This window comes from Diplotaxodon limnothrissa, linkage group LG17 (genome assembly GCF_057381915.1).
Source record: "Diplotaxodon limnothrissa isolate DT_005_m linkage group LG17, D_limnothrissa_male_GT1.1, whole genome shotgun sequence".
NCBI lineage: Eukaryota > Metazoa > Chordata > Actinopteri > Cichliformes > Cichlidae > Diplotaxodon > Diplotaxodon limnothrissa.
The window spans coordinates 2,553,378-2,571,689 of NC_140612.1; the positions used below are offsets into that span (position 1 = coordinate 2,553,378).

General features: G+C 42.0%; 1 protein-coding gene across 5 annotated transcripts in view; it reads left to right on the forward strand.

Moving 5' to 3' along the window:
• LOC146614458 (DENN domain-containing protein 5B-like) overlaps window positions 1–12,697 on the forward strand; it is a 75,849-nt gene extending 63,152 nt beyond the window's left edge. For 3 of the 5 annotated variants that reach the window (XM_085375453.1, XM_085375449.1, XM_085375451.1), the window contains 13 exons: window positions 567–719; window positions 912–990; window positions 1,072–1,153; window positions 1,413–1,541; window positions 2,123–2,244; window positions 2,669–2,814; window positions 4,188–4,229; window positions 4,556–4,674; window positions 5,436–5,623; window positions 6,189–6,271; window positions 6,745–6,871; window positions 7,211–7,385; window positions 9,771–12,697. In XM_085375453.1, the coding sequence (XP_085231579.1) occupies window positions 567–719; window positions 912–990; window positions 1,072–1,153; window positions 1,413–1,541; window positions 2,123–2,244; window positions 2,669–2,814; window positions 4,188–4,229; window positions 4,556–4,674; window positions 5,436–5,623; window positions 6,189–6,271; window positions 6,745–6,871; window positions 7,211–7,385; window positions 9,771–9,954 (1,629 nt within the window). In that variant the 3' untranslated portion in view covers window positions 9,955–12,697. The remainder of the gene's footprint in view (window positions 1–566; window positions 720–911; window positions 991–1,071; window positions 1,154–1,412; window positions 1,542–2,122; window positions 2,245–2,668; window positions 2,815–4,187; window positions 4,230–4,555; window positions 4,675–5,435; window positions 5,624–6,188; window positions 6,272–6,744; window positions 6,872–7,210; window positions 7,386–9,770) is intronic. The other 2 variants (XM_085375452.1, XM_085375450.1) reach the window with 1 other exon arrangement.
• The last annotated feature ends 5,615 nt before the right edge of the window (window positions 12,698–18,312 follow it).

Consider the following 18,312-nt stretch of genomic DNA (forward strand, 5'->3'; position numbering starts at 1 on the left):
TAGTAAGCTGTAGCACTTTTTCCTTTGGGAAGGTACCATCTGTGCAGTCTGCAGTTCTGTAGAAGAAAGATGTTGAATCTATTTAATTATTGTGGAAAAATAATTGATTTCTGTGCATTTTTTTTCACACTGCATCGAATTAAAGTTGATTACGTCGATTAAGCATCATGAGGTGGAGGGTGGGGGGTGGTTCCCTATTTATAGTGTTTTTTTTATTGATTAAAAAACACACTATATCGGATTCGTATCGGCCGATATCCAAATTTATCGGTATATCAATATCGGTATCGGACATAACAAAGTGGTATCGTGCCATCTCTAACCCATACACATAAAAAGTTCCTCAACTATGACACAAATTCTCCACAATACAAAGCAAGGCTCTTCTACTCCAGTTTGCCCATTTAGCCATCATAAGAAATGATGAAGAGGCACGTCCATCCACAGAATGCAGTGGTTTTTAATATAACTGGAGGGTAGGTTACATGGATGTGTCATATGCCTTGGATTTTAAGTATGTTCATAATATATCACAGTGATTCCTCTAATTGTATGTGGGTGTGTAGACCAAGCGTATGCTGGTGGAGAAGATGGGCCGCGAGGCGGTGGAGCTGGGTCATGGCGAGGCCAGCATCACTGGATTAGAGGAGAACACTCTGATCGCCAGTCTGTGTGACCTGCTAGAGAGAATCTGGAGCCACGGGCTGCAGGTCAAACAGGTCAGCACACACACTGAAGTAAAGATATATACAGTGCTGCACAAATGTTAGGTTTCTTCAACACGCTATAGATGTTGAGGTTCCTCCCTCTGTGTCTGTGTATAATGTGATGCCTCATCCATCGGTGCAATAACTGCTGTTATGTGTGTCATTTCTGTCCTCGGCTCTCTCATGCTGATCGTGATGTTTCAGGGGAAGTCTGCTCTGTGGTCTCATCTGCTGCACTATCAGGCCCGGGAGGAGATGCTGGCGCAGCAGGCTGACTCACCAGGTAACATACACGAACACACACGCAGTCGAAAGCCTCAGTCACATGTTAAAGCATCAACAAAAAATCCATCTCTCCTTGTAGCGCCTCGCTTTCTTGAGAGGAGGAAGTCTGATAGTTCCATAGCGATGCCTTCTCTGCGTGTGTCTCTCATTCAGGATATGAGGTATGACTTTGTTGTCCTTTGCACTGTCCAAGCCTCTTCTACAACAGGTAGACTAGAGTAACACTGTTTAGGTGTTCCTGTTAGTATTAAACATCATATTATATACAGTATACTCGCTGCACGTACTGTAAACAAGTAGTTTGTATGTCCGTGTTGGTGCATCTGTGAAAATGTATAAAATCTGTAAGTGAAGTTAAAGTAAATAACTTTTCCTTCATCTTAAAACCACAGCGTTATTCTTCTTCTCCGTCTGTCCCAGGCATATCCAGAGTATGTCAGAGATCAAGACGGACGTTGGCCGAGCCAGAGCCTGGATTCGCCTGTCCCTGGAAAAGAAGCTGCTCTCTCAGCATCTCAAACAGTTGCTGTCGCGACAAGCCTTAACCAAGTAAGCATTTTGGTGACTGAATCCCACCTTCATATTTACATGTCGTGCACTATTAAACATACATTTTGCAGTCGTTTTCACAGTAAGGGTTTGCATACAGTTAAAACACATGACACAAAGTTGTAGAAAACCCTCCGTTTTATACGATGTGGGAGAAAGTGGCTCTTTTTTGTGTGGCTTGATCATGCCACAGGGGGCAGCAGTGAGCACCCTGAGCCACACCAGTGCAGCACTGGGAGTATTTTTCTGCTGTATTCATTTACAGGAGGTAAAAGGTCCATCTGGCCAAATGACATTCCCACTTGACTTCCACACATCCATTTCTGAGTGAAGTATAACTGTAAGCTTCCCTGCACGCCTCCATTTTGCCCCTTCAAACAAAACATTAGCGTTTCAGTTCATTGCTAGTTTCATGGTCGGGCTCTCTAATTGTTAGTCTAGAAAGATAACGTTTTATTTTGTTGTTTAGTTATTAAGGGTGCAAAAACTGTCAAACTAAAAAGACTTTTGACATGGATGTTGATGAGGAGAGATGTGATGTACTTCGCTGTATCTGAACCTGACTTGACTGACCGCCACAGGAAGCTGTACAAACGTTACGCCTTCCTGCGCTGTGAGGAGGAGAAGGAGCAGTTCCTCTTCCATTTGCTCTCTCTCAATGCTGTTGACTACTTCTGCTTCACCAGTGTCTTCACCACCATCAGTGAGTTTTCCATCAGCTACACATAACCTCTGACCTCTGGCCACCCACAGCAATGCTTTTCTTGAACAAAAGAAACGTTTTAAGACGAGAAGCTTTAGGTGATTGGAAACAGCAAATTATGCTGTTAAATATGTCACATATCAATGTGTATTTTTATGAACTGTATATATACACTCACACATATAAACGTATATTGGAACTGAAATTGTGTGTCAGCAGCATTTCTATGAAAAGAGGTCGTGTTGTTGTTTATAATGAGGTCGTGTTGTTTATAATGGCATGACATCAAACTCCTGGAAAGCCCTTCAGCCCTCCTGCACCACCTACTGAAGCCTTACAGTAAAAATGTCAGTTACTTTATTCATAGAGCTACGGATCAATAGCTGACTGTGAAATTGTGAGGCTTTTTTTGTCTTTTTTGCAGTGATCCCATACCGAGTCGTCATCATCCCCATCAAGAAGCTGAGCAACGCTATGACCACATCCAACCCCTGGGTGTGCGTCTCAGGGGAACTGGGAGACTCGGGCATCATGCAGATCCCCAAGAACGTATTAGAAATGACCTTTGATGTGAGTACTGTGACCTTTGACCTCCCACAAGTTGATCATGCTGTCAGCCACTCTGATGTTGTGTGCAGGCATTGAGTTTGTGTTTTCTATGTTTCACTCCTTGTCACTGTTTGTCAAACATCACATGGTGCACTGCAGCTTATTTAAAGCCACAGTAATCAAAAATCAGTGTTTCTTAAAGGTGCTGTAAAGAGAATAGTTCATCCCAGAAGTCTCGGGACAAGGCTCCAAAACATGAAGTGATATGTAAAATGCTTCTTGCCTTGGCTTCAGCATTTCTTGAATAGGCAATATTGGACTGGAGAGTTAGTTCCCATAACTTCTGGAGAATTTCTCCTGCTCTGTGTCCACGTTGCACGAGTTTTGCAGTTTTAAGAACTAAGGTTGGGCGAGTGGATGAATGCATCGACCATCGACGATAGGCCGAGCCTTTCGCCAATCATTTTTACAAGAGCCATTCATTTATTCGCCCATGAGTAAGTTTGCTAATAATTTTGGTTGAACCCAGTAGAAGGAGCCAATGGAAAAAAATAATAACACTGTTTTAACGGCACTGCCTTCCATCTGCAGGCACATGCAGCCTCCTCAGAGTGCGCCCAAATTCAGCCATTCATTTCCTCAAACTCATGTTAAAAAAAACAAAAACTTTATTATATTATTTACATTTTAAAAACCCACAATGGAGGGAGGGAAACAAAGAAACTGGCTTCTTTTCCCCATTGTAACTGTGTTTACAGGTCGTTCCAGTGTTTATCCGTCTTACACACCCGACCAAACAACAAATACAAAATGAAACACAAAAGTAAGTTAAAAATAAAAATCTCTCCTCCAGCTAACATAAAAATAAATCTTTGATGTAACGTTAAGTCTTTTGTGCGATTTGGTGCATCTTAAATAAATGAATAATCCAAAAAGTAGCTATAATAACTCTGAAACAAACAAGAAAAGAAAGTAAAATATTCGCTGCAAACAAAACGTATAAATTCACAAAAAAGTCGCCTGCGCGAGTTTATCGCCCATCCTGACTAAGAAGCATTTAAAGCTGCTGTTTTAGTTCTAAAAGTGAACCAGTTGTGGTGAATTTCAGCAGCATCTGCCATCACATTCACAGCAGTCTACTTCCTAAGCCCTAAACAATTCTCCTTTTACCTCAAGAAATTTTCCATCAAGCAAGATCGATTATGAAGTGATGTAGGTCATGTGAAGACTGCCCTCTAGTTGCACTTCTATGCAGTGCACTCCAATAAATCAATTTTGTTTTACAGTGTCAAATCATGCAAGTAGGATTTCTGTGAGCCAAGCCTAGTTTGCATGCATGAGTGAGTTTTATTGTCCTTTCTTTGTGTCTTAACGTATGTTTCCATCTCCCTCAGTCTGCTTTCAGGCCTCACACGCACATCTCTGCCATATTCAAGGTTAGACAAAGCCCTTGCTCTACAGCTCCATCTCCCACCATCAAGCGTATCCCTTTGAAATGCTTGCTTTTCTTTTCTGTGTTTGACTTGCTCAAAGTTGCTCCTTTACCCTGCGTACATGAGTGCTGACTGAAGTTGTGCTCTGTGTGTCTTTGCTGGAGCTATTAGGAAAATATGCTGAAGGAAATGTAAAAAATAAATAAAAAGTAAAACGTTTGTGCCCAAATAACTGAATTAACCAGAGACAGACAAGTATATCATGCACAGTAATGAAAGAGAGTAGGATCTGATATTGTATTGATTAACTAGTTGCTCTCTGTGTTCAGTGTCAGAACCTGGGGAAGCTCACCACGGTGCAGCTGGGTCACGATAATGCCGGCCTCCTGGCTAAATGGTTGGTGGACTGTGTGATGGTGCGGAACGAGATCACAGGACACACCTACAGGCGAGTAGAGGACCTGTCTTTGTTCTGTTGTTGTTACTCATTTAGTAAACTTCCCTCACATGCTTTTCTGTGCAGCCAAATTAGATTGTTGTAGACCTCAGACAACATTACGACCAATAAGAGTGCAGCTAGCAGCCGATAACCGTCCTGTCATGAGTGTAACTGCTGGCGCACGCGTGTCACACTCTGGGCATTTAATAGTTTGCTGTTTCTCGGCAGTTTTGATGAATTTAAAATGAAAATTAATAAAGTGTTTTTTGTTGTTAGTGAGTTTAAAAAGGCATATTCATTCAGCATTATATTATATTATAGAGACATTTGTTAAATTAACTGGAATGTGTGGCTCACTGACAATATTGGAGGTCAATTTTGTTTGTATAACCCAATCGGAGAAAATATTAAATTGTTTGTTTCTGATAACGTCAAAAAGCAGACAAGAAAAGAAACAAGACACTGAAAAATACAAAATATAAAACATACGAAAGACAAAGAGAGAAGATCAGAGCGGAGACGTGTGGAGAAAGAACAAACCGATATACGGATGGAAAACGCGTAGATTTCGCCCGCCTGTGTGTCTGAACCACATTTAGTACATCACCCTCTGATGCACACCAAGTGCTAGTTAGTAGGAACCATTCTGCGTGTTTGTTGATAGCAAGTCAAATATAAAATATCTCCCCTGAAAATCAGAAGAACAAATAGAAAGATGCCAACAGATGTAGAGCGTTGATGTGTAACCTCAGCACCTTGTTGTCCATCAGGTTCCCCTGCGGTCGATGGCTCGGTAAGGGTGTGGATGACGGCAGCCTGGAAAGGGTCCTAATCGGGGAATTAGTGTTGCCCAGCGGAGAGGATGATTCTGCAAGGGCCTGCCGTACACCCCCGCTACAGCGTTCACCTTCCCAGGGCAGACGCATCAGCATCACATCGCTCACCGGACGAGATACCAGTCAGTAACTGTCAGCGTTCTCACACAACAGGAAATCTCTAATACTGAGAATGAAATGTTTTCATTTCCTGACAGGTTTTGCCGCACTTTCTGATATTTGAAGTGCAGGATTTTAAATAGATTTTATCCACAGTAGGAACAAAAGATGGTCTGTGTGCAATTACTCAGTCATCCACTACCTCACTAAACACTTTCAGGCTCTATCGATGTTTTCGTTATTTTTGAGCTTTTATGTGCAATGAATCTCATAATATCATCAAAATAAGACTGCCAGGCTTCCATTAAATGCTTTTTTAAAAACCCTTTCTGCAGTAGTTTTTTGGAAACTTTAAGGCATATCAACTTCTATAATAATAATGATAATCTCTTTATTAAGCTGCCAGGAACTCAATTATATGGGTAATTCTTAAAGTGTGGTTTAAAGCTCAGACTTCCATTGCAGCTCAAAAATGCAGCGTTTCCAGGAAGGATGGTAGCTACAGACATTAGCTGTTGCTACCTCAGGCTGTCAGGGTTCAGAGGTCTGTAGCAGTCTGTACTGATGCAGATGTTTTCCCCATTCTAGAGCTGAATTCAGCACAAATCCAAGAGGGGATTGGGGAGGCAGTGAACAACATCATCAAACACTTCCACAAACCAGAGAAAGAGGTCAGTGACTTTCAGCACTCTGAAATCCTTTTCTAATGAGTGCGTGCCTTATAGCTTAACTACTGCTATGCTGTCTGTGAATTCTGAGTAGTGTGGGTTCTGTTTTCCTGTTTCCATCAGGGAGTGCATTCATTATGTGTCCATAAGTAAAGTTGTGCTTTGACCATAGAAAGTCTGAAAGAGTGATGATCTTTCAAGTTGTAGTCATTTCTCTTCAGTGACAGTCTGTCACAGCACATTGTTGAATCGAATTTTAGAGGTACTCCAACGTTCATGGGAATAGTGTAATTAGCAAAAAGTGTTAAGCCACTTAGATGACAGGGTGCCAAGTTACCTGCCCACACAAGCAAGCTTCGTTACATGTGTGTACTAAGTAACAGACAAAGTAACAGCGTCACTTGCTAAATGTCAAACTTCTTACATTGTATCAACATTTGCTTTTGTGCATTGACGTGTTGATGTGTGTTGCACAGAGAGGCAGTCTGACTGTTCTGCTGTGCGGCGAGAATAGCTTGGTCGCGGCTCTGGAACAGTTCTTCCATCACGGCTTCAAATCTGCCAGGCTCTTCCAGAAGACTGTGTTTGTGTGGGACTTTGTGGGTGAGTGTGAAGAGACGGCACGCTCTGCTGCTGATGAGGAAAACTGTTCAGTTTGGCCCATGGCAGAAAATCAAGGGCTAAACTGTGTTACAATGTGTACTGGTTTTACTGGATTAAAGAAAAAATGTGGAATACCTTTTTATTCATGTGTCATGGTTTTTATACATGTTTGTAGAGGATTATACAACATTTACAATTATTTTTGTGTAATCTGGGCTTTCAAATGAATTTGTAACATAGCCTTCAGCCTAGTGTTCTCAGTTTGTTGAGCTGTTACACAACAGTAGAGCGCTTTAAGTAAGCTGATATGGTGTGTGATGCTCCTCTAAAACCCTACAGAGAAGGCTGTTGCCTACATGGAGTCAGCTGACCAGGTGGGAGACCTTCAGGAGACCACTGAGGCCATGAAGATGACCTGTCAGTCACTCTGTCATTACTTCAATGCGATCAACTCCACCTCCAGAAACATCGGCAAGGACGGAAAGTTCCAGTTGTTAGTCTGCCTCGGAGCCAGGTCAGTGTGGAGACAACGAATTAATGTAAATTATGTTGTGAGCTGTGACGGAAGCTGTTCCTGCGCAGGTGTGGGCTCTGATAGCATCTTTTGATTTGTGATTATTCGATCAGAAATTTGACATATTAAAAACATGTCACGATTGTGGTCAGAAGTTTTCATTTGTCTTGGATTTCCTCTAGGGCAGGGGAGACAGGACAAAATAAATGCTCACTGTCGAGGCGAGTGCTGTGTGGCTGGCAGCAAATGCAGGACTCTCAGACGTCAAGAGTGAAACTCTAATAGCAGCTTTCATTCAAACAAAAAAAGTAAAACCTCAAACTAGATATTAAACTGGACTCAAGAACTAAATACTAAGAAACATGAACTAAGCTTTAGTCATGAACACAGACAGGAAACCACCAGCATGGTGAGGGTACGCCACGACACAAAGCAAAGAAAACACAGGGCTTAAATACACACCAGAGTGATCAGAGTGGGAAATGGGAGGGAAACACAGCTGGGATTAACTAGCCAGAACGAGACAAAGGAAGCAAAACTAGATACATTGACATGAGACGAGGGACCGCCAAAATAAAACAGGTATAACAAAGATGTGGACTTGACACTGAGACAGAGAGACATGGCTGACCGGGAAGACAGAGGGAACACGAGGACGAGTGTGACAAGACGAGGAACACGAGACAGCCTAATGACAGAAACCAAAACCATAGGACTAAAAATATAACACAGCAGAACCAAAACCCACGAATTACAATAATTAAAGAATATAACTAAAGCACACAAACACTGAGTCACAGGCCACAGGTGACACTTGGCTTGTTTTCTTTTTTTCTTTGTTTCTCTTCACTGTGGCAGAAGTTAATGATAATTAAATGCAAAGTGGTGTATAAATACATGGTGAGTGAAGAAGGAAGGCACAATGTATCATGGGAAGCCCCTAGGAGCCTAGGCCTAGTGCAGCATAATTAAAGAAGGGTCACCTGATACAGCCCCAACTACAACCTTCATGAGAAAGGAAAGTTTTAAGCTTAATCTAAGTAGAAAACCTGCTTTTCTCCTGAATCCAAACTGAAAGCTGAGGGTTCTGCCTCCCATTCTACTTTTAATGCCCTAGGAACTAAAAGAAATCCCACAGTCTAAGCGCAAAGTGCTCCTTTGAGATGATATAGTACTTTGAGCCAGGGAGCCGATCCTCTTCATTGGGCATAGATCCTAGAAGGAACCTTCAGTGGATTCTGCACATTCCCAGTCACCAGAGCCTTCAGTGGGTCCTGCACAGGCTGAACATGAGCAGCCAGAAGCTGAGCCAGAGGGTCCCATGTTGTCTGAGCCAGATGGCTGCTACTTTCAAAACTAGCAGATTGTTGTGCTTCACCATCAGTTGCTTTAAATTCAGCTACCAGCTCGGCTTTCCCTCAGCCGTTAGTCTCCCGGCCTTTCTCCTTGTCTTCGGCCTCCTCCCAAGCATTGCTGGCCTCCTGTTGGGCCACCAGATGGCCTCTGCCGTAGCTGCTGCTTCCCTGTCTTGCCTCACCATCGCTGGCCAAGTCATCTCTGGTAGTCCACCGTCTTCATTGCTGGGCTCCTGTTCTGTCTTCTTATGGACAGCCTGCTCTCAAGACTCCTGAGGGTTTCATTTGTTCTCCAGAGGGGCTTCAACTTGTCTTCTTCTGGCCTCTTTCCCAAGTCTCTGTCTTCATTGCCGGCCCTGTGTTGAGCCTCCGGATATTCCACCTGTCATGCTTCATCTCAATACCAGACCCAGTAATCCACATTGCTTATCTTTTTAGTCCTGTTGAAAATCTGCAGTCTCACCACTGATTAACATTTAAGTCGATTTAACTCTTACTACGTTTAACTGACACAGACTGTTTACTTACATATTGTTCATAGCATAAGCACACACATTTACTATACACTACACATATTAAATTGTCTGTCTCATTATTACAGTTAATAAAACTAAAGCTAACACTACTGTCGGTATGCAGAAAAACATTGTTCACTGAAATTAAAATTAAACTGGACTCTTGAATAAGACTAAACCAAATCATATTGTGCGTTCAACTAAAACCAAACTAAACAATAATTAGGAGATGTCCTTGGGTTGAGTCTCTGTCAGTGTGGTCAGGATTGTCACCTCAGCAATGGGAGGCTTTGTGTAGCAACTCAAACTGAAGCTAATTCAGTTCAGTTGTGTTTATATAGCAACAGTCACCTCGAGGCGCTTTATCTTGTGACATAATGCTACAATAATGAATAAAAATAATCAAACCAAACTGAAACTAACATTTTTTAAAAACTAAATTGAATTAAAAATTGAAATTTAAAATGCGATAAACTGTGAAGTTTTAATAATTCTGATCACTGTTGGCCCCACAGAGACCGCCTGCTGCCCCAGTGGCTCCCCCTGCTCGTGGAATGTCCAGTGATCCTGCAGATGTATGAGGACACAGCAATGCTCAGAGACCCTTCCACTCTCAATACCCTTATTAGCGTCCTTGAGACACTGCACGACTTCTCCATCACACTGGAAGCCTCACTGGTCAAAGGCATCAACCTTTAGCTCCACAGGACTCTGGTTAATTTTCTGTCCTCCTCTTCAGTTCACTCTGTCCGTCTAACTGTTAGCTCCTTGGCCTTGTGATTAGATGGATGATAAGGTTTGGAGGACATTAAATTGAAAGGACAATTTGGAAACCAAAGCAATAAGTTCCACATGTTCTCATGTTGCTTGATTCTTCATGAGAGATGTTAAAATTTGTGGGTGACCCATGAGCTTGCATGCAGTATTTCCACTCTTCCTGTGAATTTCAAAGACTATTTAAACAAAAGATCAGACCAAGGATCTGTAGTTTTTTACTTGATGAACTAATGCTGTTCATCACAGTGCACAGGTTTCTGCAGACATATCAGCTTTTAGAAGCACTTCCTGCCTTCCATGTATTTGTTATTTCAGTACACTTGGAAAATGACTGTTTGGCTTCCTGCTCACATTAAACTCAAGCTGCAAGTCAAAAATCTGTTCCAAAAAGACTTTTGCAAAGCAGTTATTCACTGTCATGTTTGAGGGAACTACTTTTTTATATTCCCAAAAACTGTTCATCTGGACGTAGCGGTGGCCAAGCGTACGACTGAAGAAGTCACTTGGATGAGTGACGAAACGTCCAGATGAACAGAATCCACTTTTTGGGATTTCCTTACCTTGATGATTGAGCATGAAAATACTTTCTATATTGTTTTTGCTTTAAGGTCTTTTCTAGGCTGCAGGATTGTCGTTGCTGATATGAATCACAGCATCTATCTGCCTTATTGATTCTCTTAGTGTACTGAAATATGGCTGCTTGGAAGAAAAACAAAAAATTGAGTGCATGCTGAAATGACAGCATAGAGACATAGCTGTAGCAGCAGACATGTAACAGCTGTGTGTAGCATAGCCCCCTTCAGTTGGTACGAGTAGATGCATTATCTTACCTGTAACTGTTGGTTATAGTAGCATCAACCTAACTGTTGTTAGCGTGAGCAACAATGCTTTTGTGCACGGAAAGAGTACGATGCCATGAAGAGACTGAGCTGAGGGATCACTGACACAATGACAGACTCAGTGTTAAGAGTTTAACCTGTGGCTAACGTTCCTACCTACATTATACATCTATGTCTCACTTCACAGATGTGCGCATGTAAGATCAGGTTTTAAGGCTGTGTGCCTTACAAACACAATTACACCATCTGCCTACACACAAATTCATGTAGGATTTCTTGCCAGTTTGCCAGTTTCAACAACTAAATAACAGCTAAACTGTAACATACAGGCTCATCTAAGAATGAAAAATGAATTTCAGCTGATTTATGCCTTTTCCTTGAAACCAGCGTGTGTGGGCCAAAAGTGTGAACTCCTACACTATGGAGATACCTGACACATTAACAATATACGACAGAAATTAATTCAAGTATAACATTAATGAATTAAAGTCCTGGCAGTTATTAAACTTTTCCACAAAACAACAAAACGGTTCTTTCAAAAACAATAATCAGTATACACAGTTCAGCTTTTTACTGCATTCATATCAAACATCAGGAATAAGCTGAAATTTTAGAACGTTTACTTCACGTTTCTATAAACAAGACTGAGTGTAATAGCACCCATTTGTCACCAATTAGCATAGGAAGCGAGAAGTAGCAGGTTTATGGTCTTAACAACTTTCATGCTTGTGTGTGTGTCATGATTCCCGTAAAGTCCCACTTCAAGCCAGTCACAGGTTACGTTTTTAGTCCCTGTGTAACAGCCGCAGTAGCACTGGCTGTTTATACACTGTTTAAAATCTAGATTTTATTTTTTGTAATAAAGCAAACTAGCCTATGCTAAGCTAAATGTTCTTTAATTGTTTAAAGGGGTTTTTATGTAAACTGCAGACTTGGCATAAATGGATGAATTTCACAATTAGAATTGTTAACCTTGTTTTCTGTGGTCCATAAATGTGTCATGAAGGGACGCGCCATATTTGTGTTTCACCTCCTCTAAATGCGCTCAAAATGTAAATATGTTTGGCAGCAGAGAGTAAAATGTTTGGAAATGTGTATCTTGGGCAGATGTCCTATCTTTGAACTTTTGCAGCATTAGCAGTTTTGTGTTGCCTGTTGCTAAATGGATACTTTCAGGTGTACATATTGTCAACGCACGCTGTCATTTAAGCTGTATTCATGTGGCACTCTAATGGATTACAAATAGCAGGGGAGTTTATCTGCTTTGTTACGACAAAATGTGGACACGGTTGCATTTCTGCTGTTTCCAGAACGGAGTATGTGATGGGCATCCTGCCTTCCTGTGTTTTTAATTTATATTGACTTTGACTGGCTGACAGCAGCACTGGTGTTTTATGGTGGACAAACCTGTGGAGTAAGTCGATGCGTCCTAAGCACCTTTAAAGTAACCACTATTTCTCCTTCATGTGCCCCTGCTGATTAACCTGTGGGACTATTGACAGCTCCAAAGCACAGACATGGATTCCTCCACCTCTTCCTGGACGTCTTTATGTACGGACTATTTTTCTGGCAGCACCAGAAACGACGTGTGGAAGATGACCATCCACCCTAGTAGTCACACTTCATGCCAGCGTTGGGACTGACTGCTCTCTACTGATATTTATTGTTCCTCAATAAAACACCGAAGTCTAAGATGTGTGTGTGTGACATGTATAATTTTGAAATATAATAATATTATAAAATAAAATATATTTCATGCCAGGAAGTCACCACTTTTAGACTCAGTTGCTTGCTAATCTTGAGCAAAGTTTTAGTAGAGGTTACACTGGCTGTTGCTTATTTTGTTTTGCATGTGTATTGCTTATTGGTTAAATAAAGTATTTATCTCATGTCAGTCAAAAATGTTGCTACAAATACTCTTTGTAACAGCTGAAATTCTAATCTTGTTATCCTGTTGTAACTAATGAATTTCTCCTTTGGAGGAGTAGAGTTTTTCTTTTCAGTTTCACAGATAGTTATATAACACATGCAGTGCTTTACCTGCTTGCAAGAGAGAGACTCATTAGAGATCATGTTTAAAAATTCTAATTTTATTTGTCACACACACAGTCATACACAGTACGATATGCAGTGAAATGCTTACACAACTGCTCGTGACCTAAAGAAAAAAAGAAAAGGCTATGAATAGGATAGGAAATAAATCCATCCATCCATCCATCTTCATCCGCTTTGTCCGAGGCCGGGTCGTGGGGGCAGCAGCCTAAGCAAAGAGGCCCAGACCTCCCTCTCCCCAGCCACCTCCTCCAGCTTATCCGGGGGAATACCAAGGCGTTCCCAGGCCAGCCGAGACATATAATCTCTCCAGCGTGTCCTGGGTCTGCCCCGGGGCCTCCTCCCGGTGGGACATGCCTGGAACACCTCACCCAGGAGGCGCCCAGGAGGCATCCTTGTCAGATGCCCGAACCACCTCAGCTGGCTCCTTTCGATGTGGAGCAGCAGCTGCTCTACTCTGAGCCCCTCCCGGATGGCCGACCTTCTCACCCTATCTCTAAGGGAGAGGCCAGCCACCCTTGGGAGGAAGCTCATTTCTGCCGCTTGTATCCGCGATCTCGTTCTTTCGGTCACTACCCACAGCTCGTGGCCATAGGTGAGGGTAGGGACGTAGATCGACCGGTAAATTGAGAGCTTCGCTTTTACACTCAGCTCCCTCTTCACCACGACGGACCGGTGCAGCGTCCGCATTACTGCAGCTGCAGCCCCAATCCGTCTGTCGATCTCCGGCCCCCTTCTCCCATCACTCGCGAACAAGACCCCGAGATACTTGAACTCCTCCACTTGTGGCAGGAACTCATCCCCGACCCGGAGTGGGCACTCCACCCTTTTCCGGCTGAGAACCATGGCCTCAGATTTGGAGGTGCTGATCCTCATTCCCGCTGCTTCACACTCGGCTGTGAACCGTTCCAGTGCGAGCTGGAGGCCCTCACCCGATGAAGCCAACAGAACCACATCATCTGCAAAAATCAGAGATGAGATTCTGAGGCCACCAAAGCGAAAGCCCTCCGCCACTTGGCTGCGCCTAGAAATCCTGTCCATAAAAATTATGAACAGAACCGGAGACATAAATATGAAAATTAAAAAGGGTAAATTTAACTAGGATGGAATAAAATAAAATATAAAACTGAAATAACTGTACAACACAAATTAGAATGAAGGGTAAATTTAACTGGGAAAGAAGATAAAATATATAAGTTAAAGTTGAAAATAAAATAACTGTACAACAAAATACACAATACACAGTATAGAAATATTTAAGAATGTATGAAGAAATACAAATATAAATATACAATAACAGCAGCTGTACAAGTATTAAATGGAAATGAAGAAATAGAAGATTTTTAGGCCAAAGTGCAATAAACTCAGAGTTCTCAGAATTTAAAAGTAGCAAGTTATGGATGCCTGTAGTTAAACTAGTTGATTTGTGTCATCTGGATGTGTGTATCACCTCCATAGAAAAAAACATATTCAATTCAATTTTATTTATATAGCGCCAAATCACAACAAAAGTCGCCTGAAGGCGCTTCATACATACAGAGAAAAACCCAACAATCATATGACCCCCTATGAGCAAGCACTTTGGTGACAGTGGGAAGGAAAAACTCCCTTTTAACAGGAAGAAACCTCCGGCAGAACCAGGCTCAGGGAGGGGCGGGGCCATCTGCTGTGATTGGTTGGGGGGAGAGAAGGAAGACAGGATAAAGACATGCTGTGGAAGAGAGACAGAGGTTAATAACAGATATGATTCAATGCAGAGAGGTCTGTTAACACATAGTGAGTGAGAAAGGTGACTGGAAAGGAAAAACTCAATGCATCATGGGAATCCCCCGGCAGCCTACGTCTATTGCAGCATAACTAAGGGAGGATTCAGGGTCACCTGGTCCAGCCCTAACTATATGCTTTAGCAAAAAGGAAAGTTTGAAGCCTAATCTTGAAAGTAGAGATAGTGTCTGTCTCCTGAATCCAAACTGGAAGCTGGTTCCACAGAAGAGGGGCCTGAAAACTGAAGGCTCTGCCTCCCATTCTACTGTTAAATACTCTAGGAACAACAAGTAAGCCTGCAGAGCGAGAGCCAAGTGCTCTAATAGGGTGATATGGTACTACAAGGTCATTAAGATAAGATGGGGCCTGATTATTTAAGACCTTGTATGTGAGGAGCAGGATTTTGAATTCTGGATTTAACAGGAAGCCAATGAAGGGAAACCAATACAGGAGAAATATGCTCTCTCTTTCTAGTCCCTGTCAGGACTCTTGCTGCAGCATTTTGGATTAGCTGAAGGCTTTTCAGGGAGTTTTTAGGACTTCCTGATAATAATGAATTACAGTCGTCCAGTTTGAAAGTAATAAATGGAAGAACTAGTGTTTCAGCGTCACTCTGAGACAGGATATTTCTAATTTTAGAGATGTTGCGCAAATGGAAGAACGCAGTCTTACATATTTGTTTAATATGTGCGTTGAAGGACATGTCCTGGTCAAAAATGACTCCAAGGTTCCTCACAGTGTTACTGGAGGCCAAGGTAATGCCATCCAGAGTAAGAATCTGCTTAGATACCATATTTCTAAGATTTTCAGGGCCGAGTACAATAACCTCAGTTTGATCTGAATTAAGAAGCACAAAGTTAGCGGCCATCCAGGTCTTTATGTCTTTAAGACATTCCTGCAGTTTAACTCATTGGTGTGTGTTATCTGGCTTCATGGACAGATAGAGCTGGGTGTCATCAGCATAGCAGTGTAAATGTATGCTATATCTTCTAATGATGCTGCCTAAGGGAAGCATGTATAATGTAAACAGAATCGGTCCTAGCACTGAACCCTGTGGAACTCCATAATTAACCTCAGTGTGTGAAGAGGACTCTCCATTTACATGCACAAACTGGAGTCTATGAGATAGATATGATACAAACCACTGCAGCGCAGTACCTGTAATACCTACAGCATGTTCTAATCGCTCTAATAGGATATTATGGTCGACAGTATCGAACGCTGCACTGAGGTCTAGCAGGACAAGCACAGAGATGAGTCCACTGTCAGAGGCCATAAGAAGATCATTTGTAACCTTCACTAAAGCTGTTTCTGTGCTGTGATGAGCTCTGAAACCTGACTGAAACTCTTCAAATAAACCATTCCTCTGCAGATGATCTGTTAGCTGTTTGACAACTACTCTTTCAAGGATGTTTGATATGAAAGGAAGGTTGGAGATTGGCCTATAATTAGCTAAGACTGCTGGGTCTAGAGATGCTTTTTGAGTAAAGGTTTAACTACAGCCAGCTTGAAGGCCTGTGGTACATAGCCGATTATTAGAGATAGGTTGATCATATTTAAGATCGAAGAATTAATTAATGGCAGGACTTCTTTGAGCAGTTTTGTAGGAATGGGGTCTAAAATACACGTTGATGGTTTGGAGGAAGTAATTATTGAAGTTAACTCAGAAAGATCAATTGGAGAAAAAGAGTCTAACTTAACATCAATGGTACTAAGAGTAGCTGTAGATAATATTACATCTGTGGGATGATTATTGGTAATTTTTTCTCTAATGATAAGAATTTTATTTGTGAAGAAGTTCATGAAGTCATTACTAGTTAACGTTAAAGGGATGGTTGGCTCAACAGAGCTCTGACTGTTTGTCAGCCTGGCTACAGAGCTGAAGAGAAACCTGGGGTTGTTCTTATTTTCTTCAATCAGTGATGAATAGTAAGATGTTCTGGCTTTGTGGAGGGCTTTCTTATAAAGCAGCAAACTATTTCTCCAGGCTAAATGATGATCCTCTAAATTTGTGACACGCCATTTCCTCTCCAGATTACGAGTCATCTGCTTTAGGCTACGTGTTTGAGAATTATACCACGGAGTCAGGTACTTCTGATTAGAGACCTTAGTTTTCACAGGAGCTACAGTATCCAGAGTCGTACGTAGTGAGGAGGTAAAATTATTAACAAGATAATCGAACTCTGTTGGGGTAGCGTTCAGATAGCTGCTCTGCTCTGTGTTGGTACAGGGCATTGAAGATGATAACAGTGGGTGGATTACATTCTTAAACTTAGTTACAGTGCTTTCAGAAAGACATCTACTTTGATAAAGTCTACTCTCCACCGCTGTGTAATCAATTATTGTAAATGTAAATGTTATCAGGAAATGATCAGACAGGAGAGGGTTTTCAGGAAACACTGTTAAATGTTCAGTGTCTATGCCATATGTTAAAACAAGATCTAGAGTGTGATTAAAGTGGTGGGTGGGTTCTTTTACAGTTTGAGAGAAGCCAATTGAGTCTAATAACAGATTAAATGCCATGTTGAGGCTGTCATTTTTAGCATCTACATGGATGTTAAAATCACCCACAATAATTATTTTATCTGAGCTCAGAACTAAATTAGATATAAAGTCTGAGAAATCAGACAGAAACTCTGTGTAAGGCCCAGGTGGACGATAGATGATAACAAGTAAGACTGGTTTCTGAGTTTCACAGCTGGGGTGGACGAGGCGAAGCATCAGGCTTTCAAATGAATTAAAAGTCTGTCTGGGTCTTTGGTTGATTAATAGGCTGGTGTGAAAAATTGCTGCCACACCGACCCCTCGGCCTGTGCTTCGAGGTTTCTGGTAGTTAGAATGACTCGGGGGTGTTGATTCATTTAAACTAACATAATCATCCTGCTGCAACCAGGTTTCTGTAAGGCAGAGTAAATCGATTTGTTGATCAATTATTAAGTCATGTACTAACAGAGACTTGGAGAGAGACCTAATATTTAATAATCCACATTTCACTGTTTTACTCTTCGGTTCAGATGTGGATACTGTATTGTCTCTAGCTTCACATGTCTGAGAACAGAATCACCAATTACCAGAGTTTGACCCCCAGCGGGTGTGTCGCCGAGTGGGGAAAAACGGTTAGACACATGAACAGGTTGGTGGTGTACCTGGGGCTTCTGTTTAGGACTATGCTTCCTCCTCACCGTCACCCAGCCGCCCTTTTTCCCCAGCTGCTTGGGATCTGCCGGGGAACAGCCAGCGGGGCCTACGCTATCTTCGGCTGCACCAGCTACAGGGGCCTGGCTAGCTACGGGTGAATGAAGGGTGCGAAGCAGAGTCTCCAATTCAGTAATCCTGGCCTCCAGAGCTGCAAATATACTACATATTCTTTTCATTGTTTTGTGTAAGGGAAACTCTGATCATGTGAAAAGCATTGGTCCCAGCATAAAACTAAGTTAAATTCCATAACCAACTTTTTGTGTCATCGAGTTCCTGTCTGTCTACATCTCAGGATTTCTTTCTGGTATCTAACAGCAGAGGGGGTACTTTTTGGCAAACTGTCCCCATTACCAAACTGATTATACTGGATGATGTTGCTGGCTGCACAATGTTGACTCCTCAGACTCATTTAAGTAAAATGCTAATT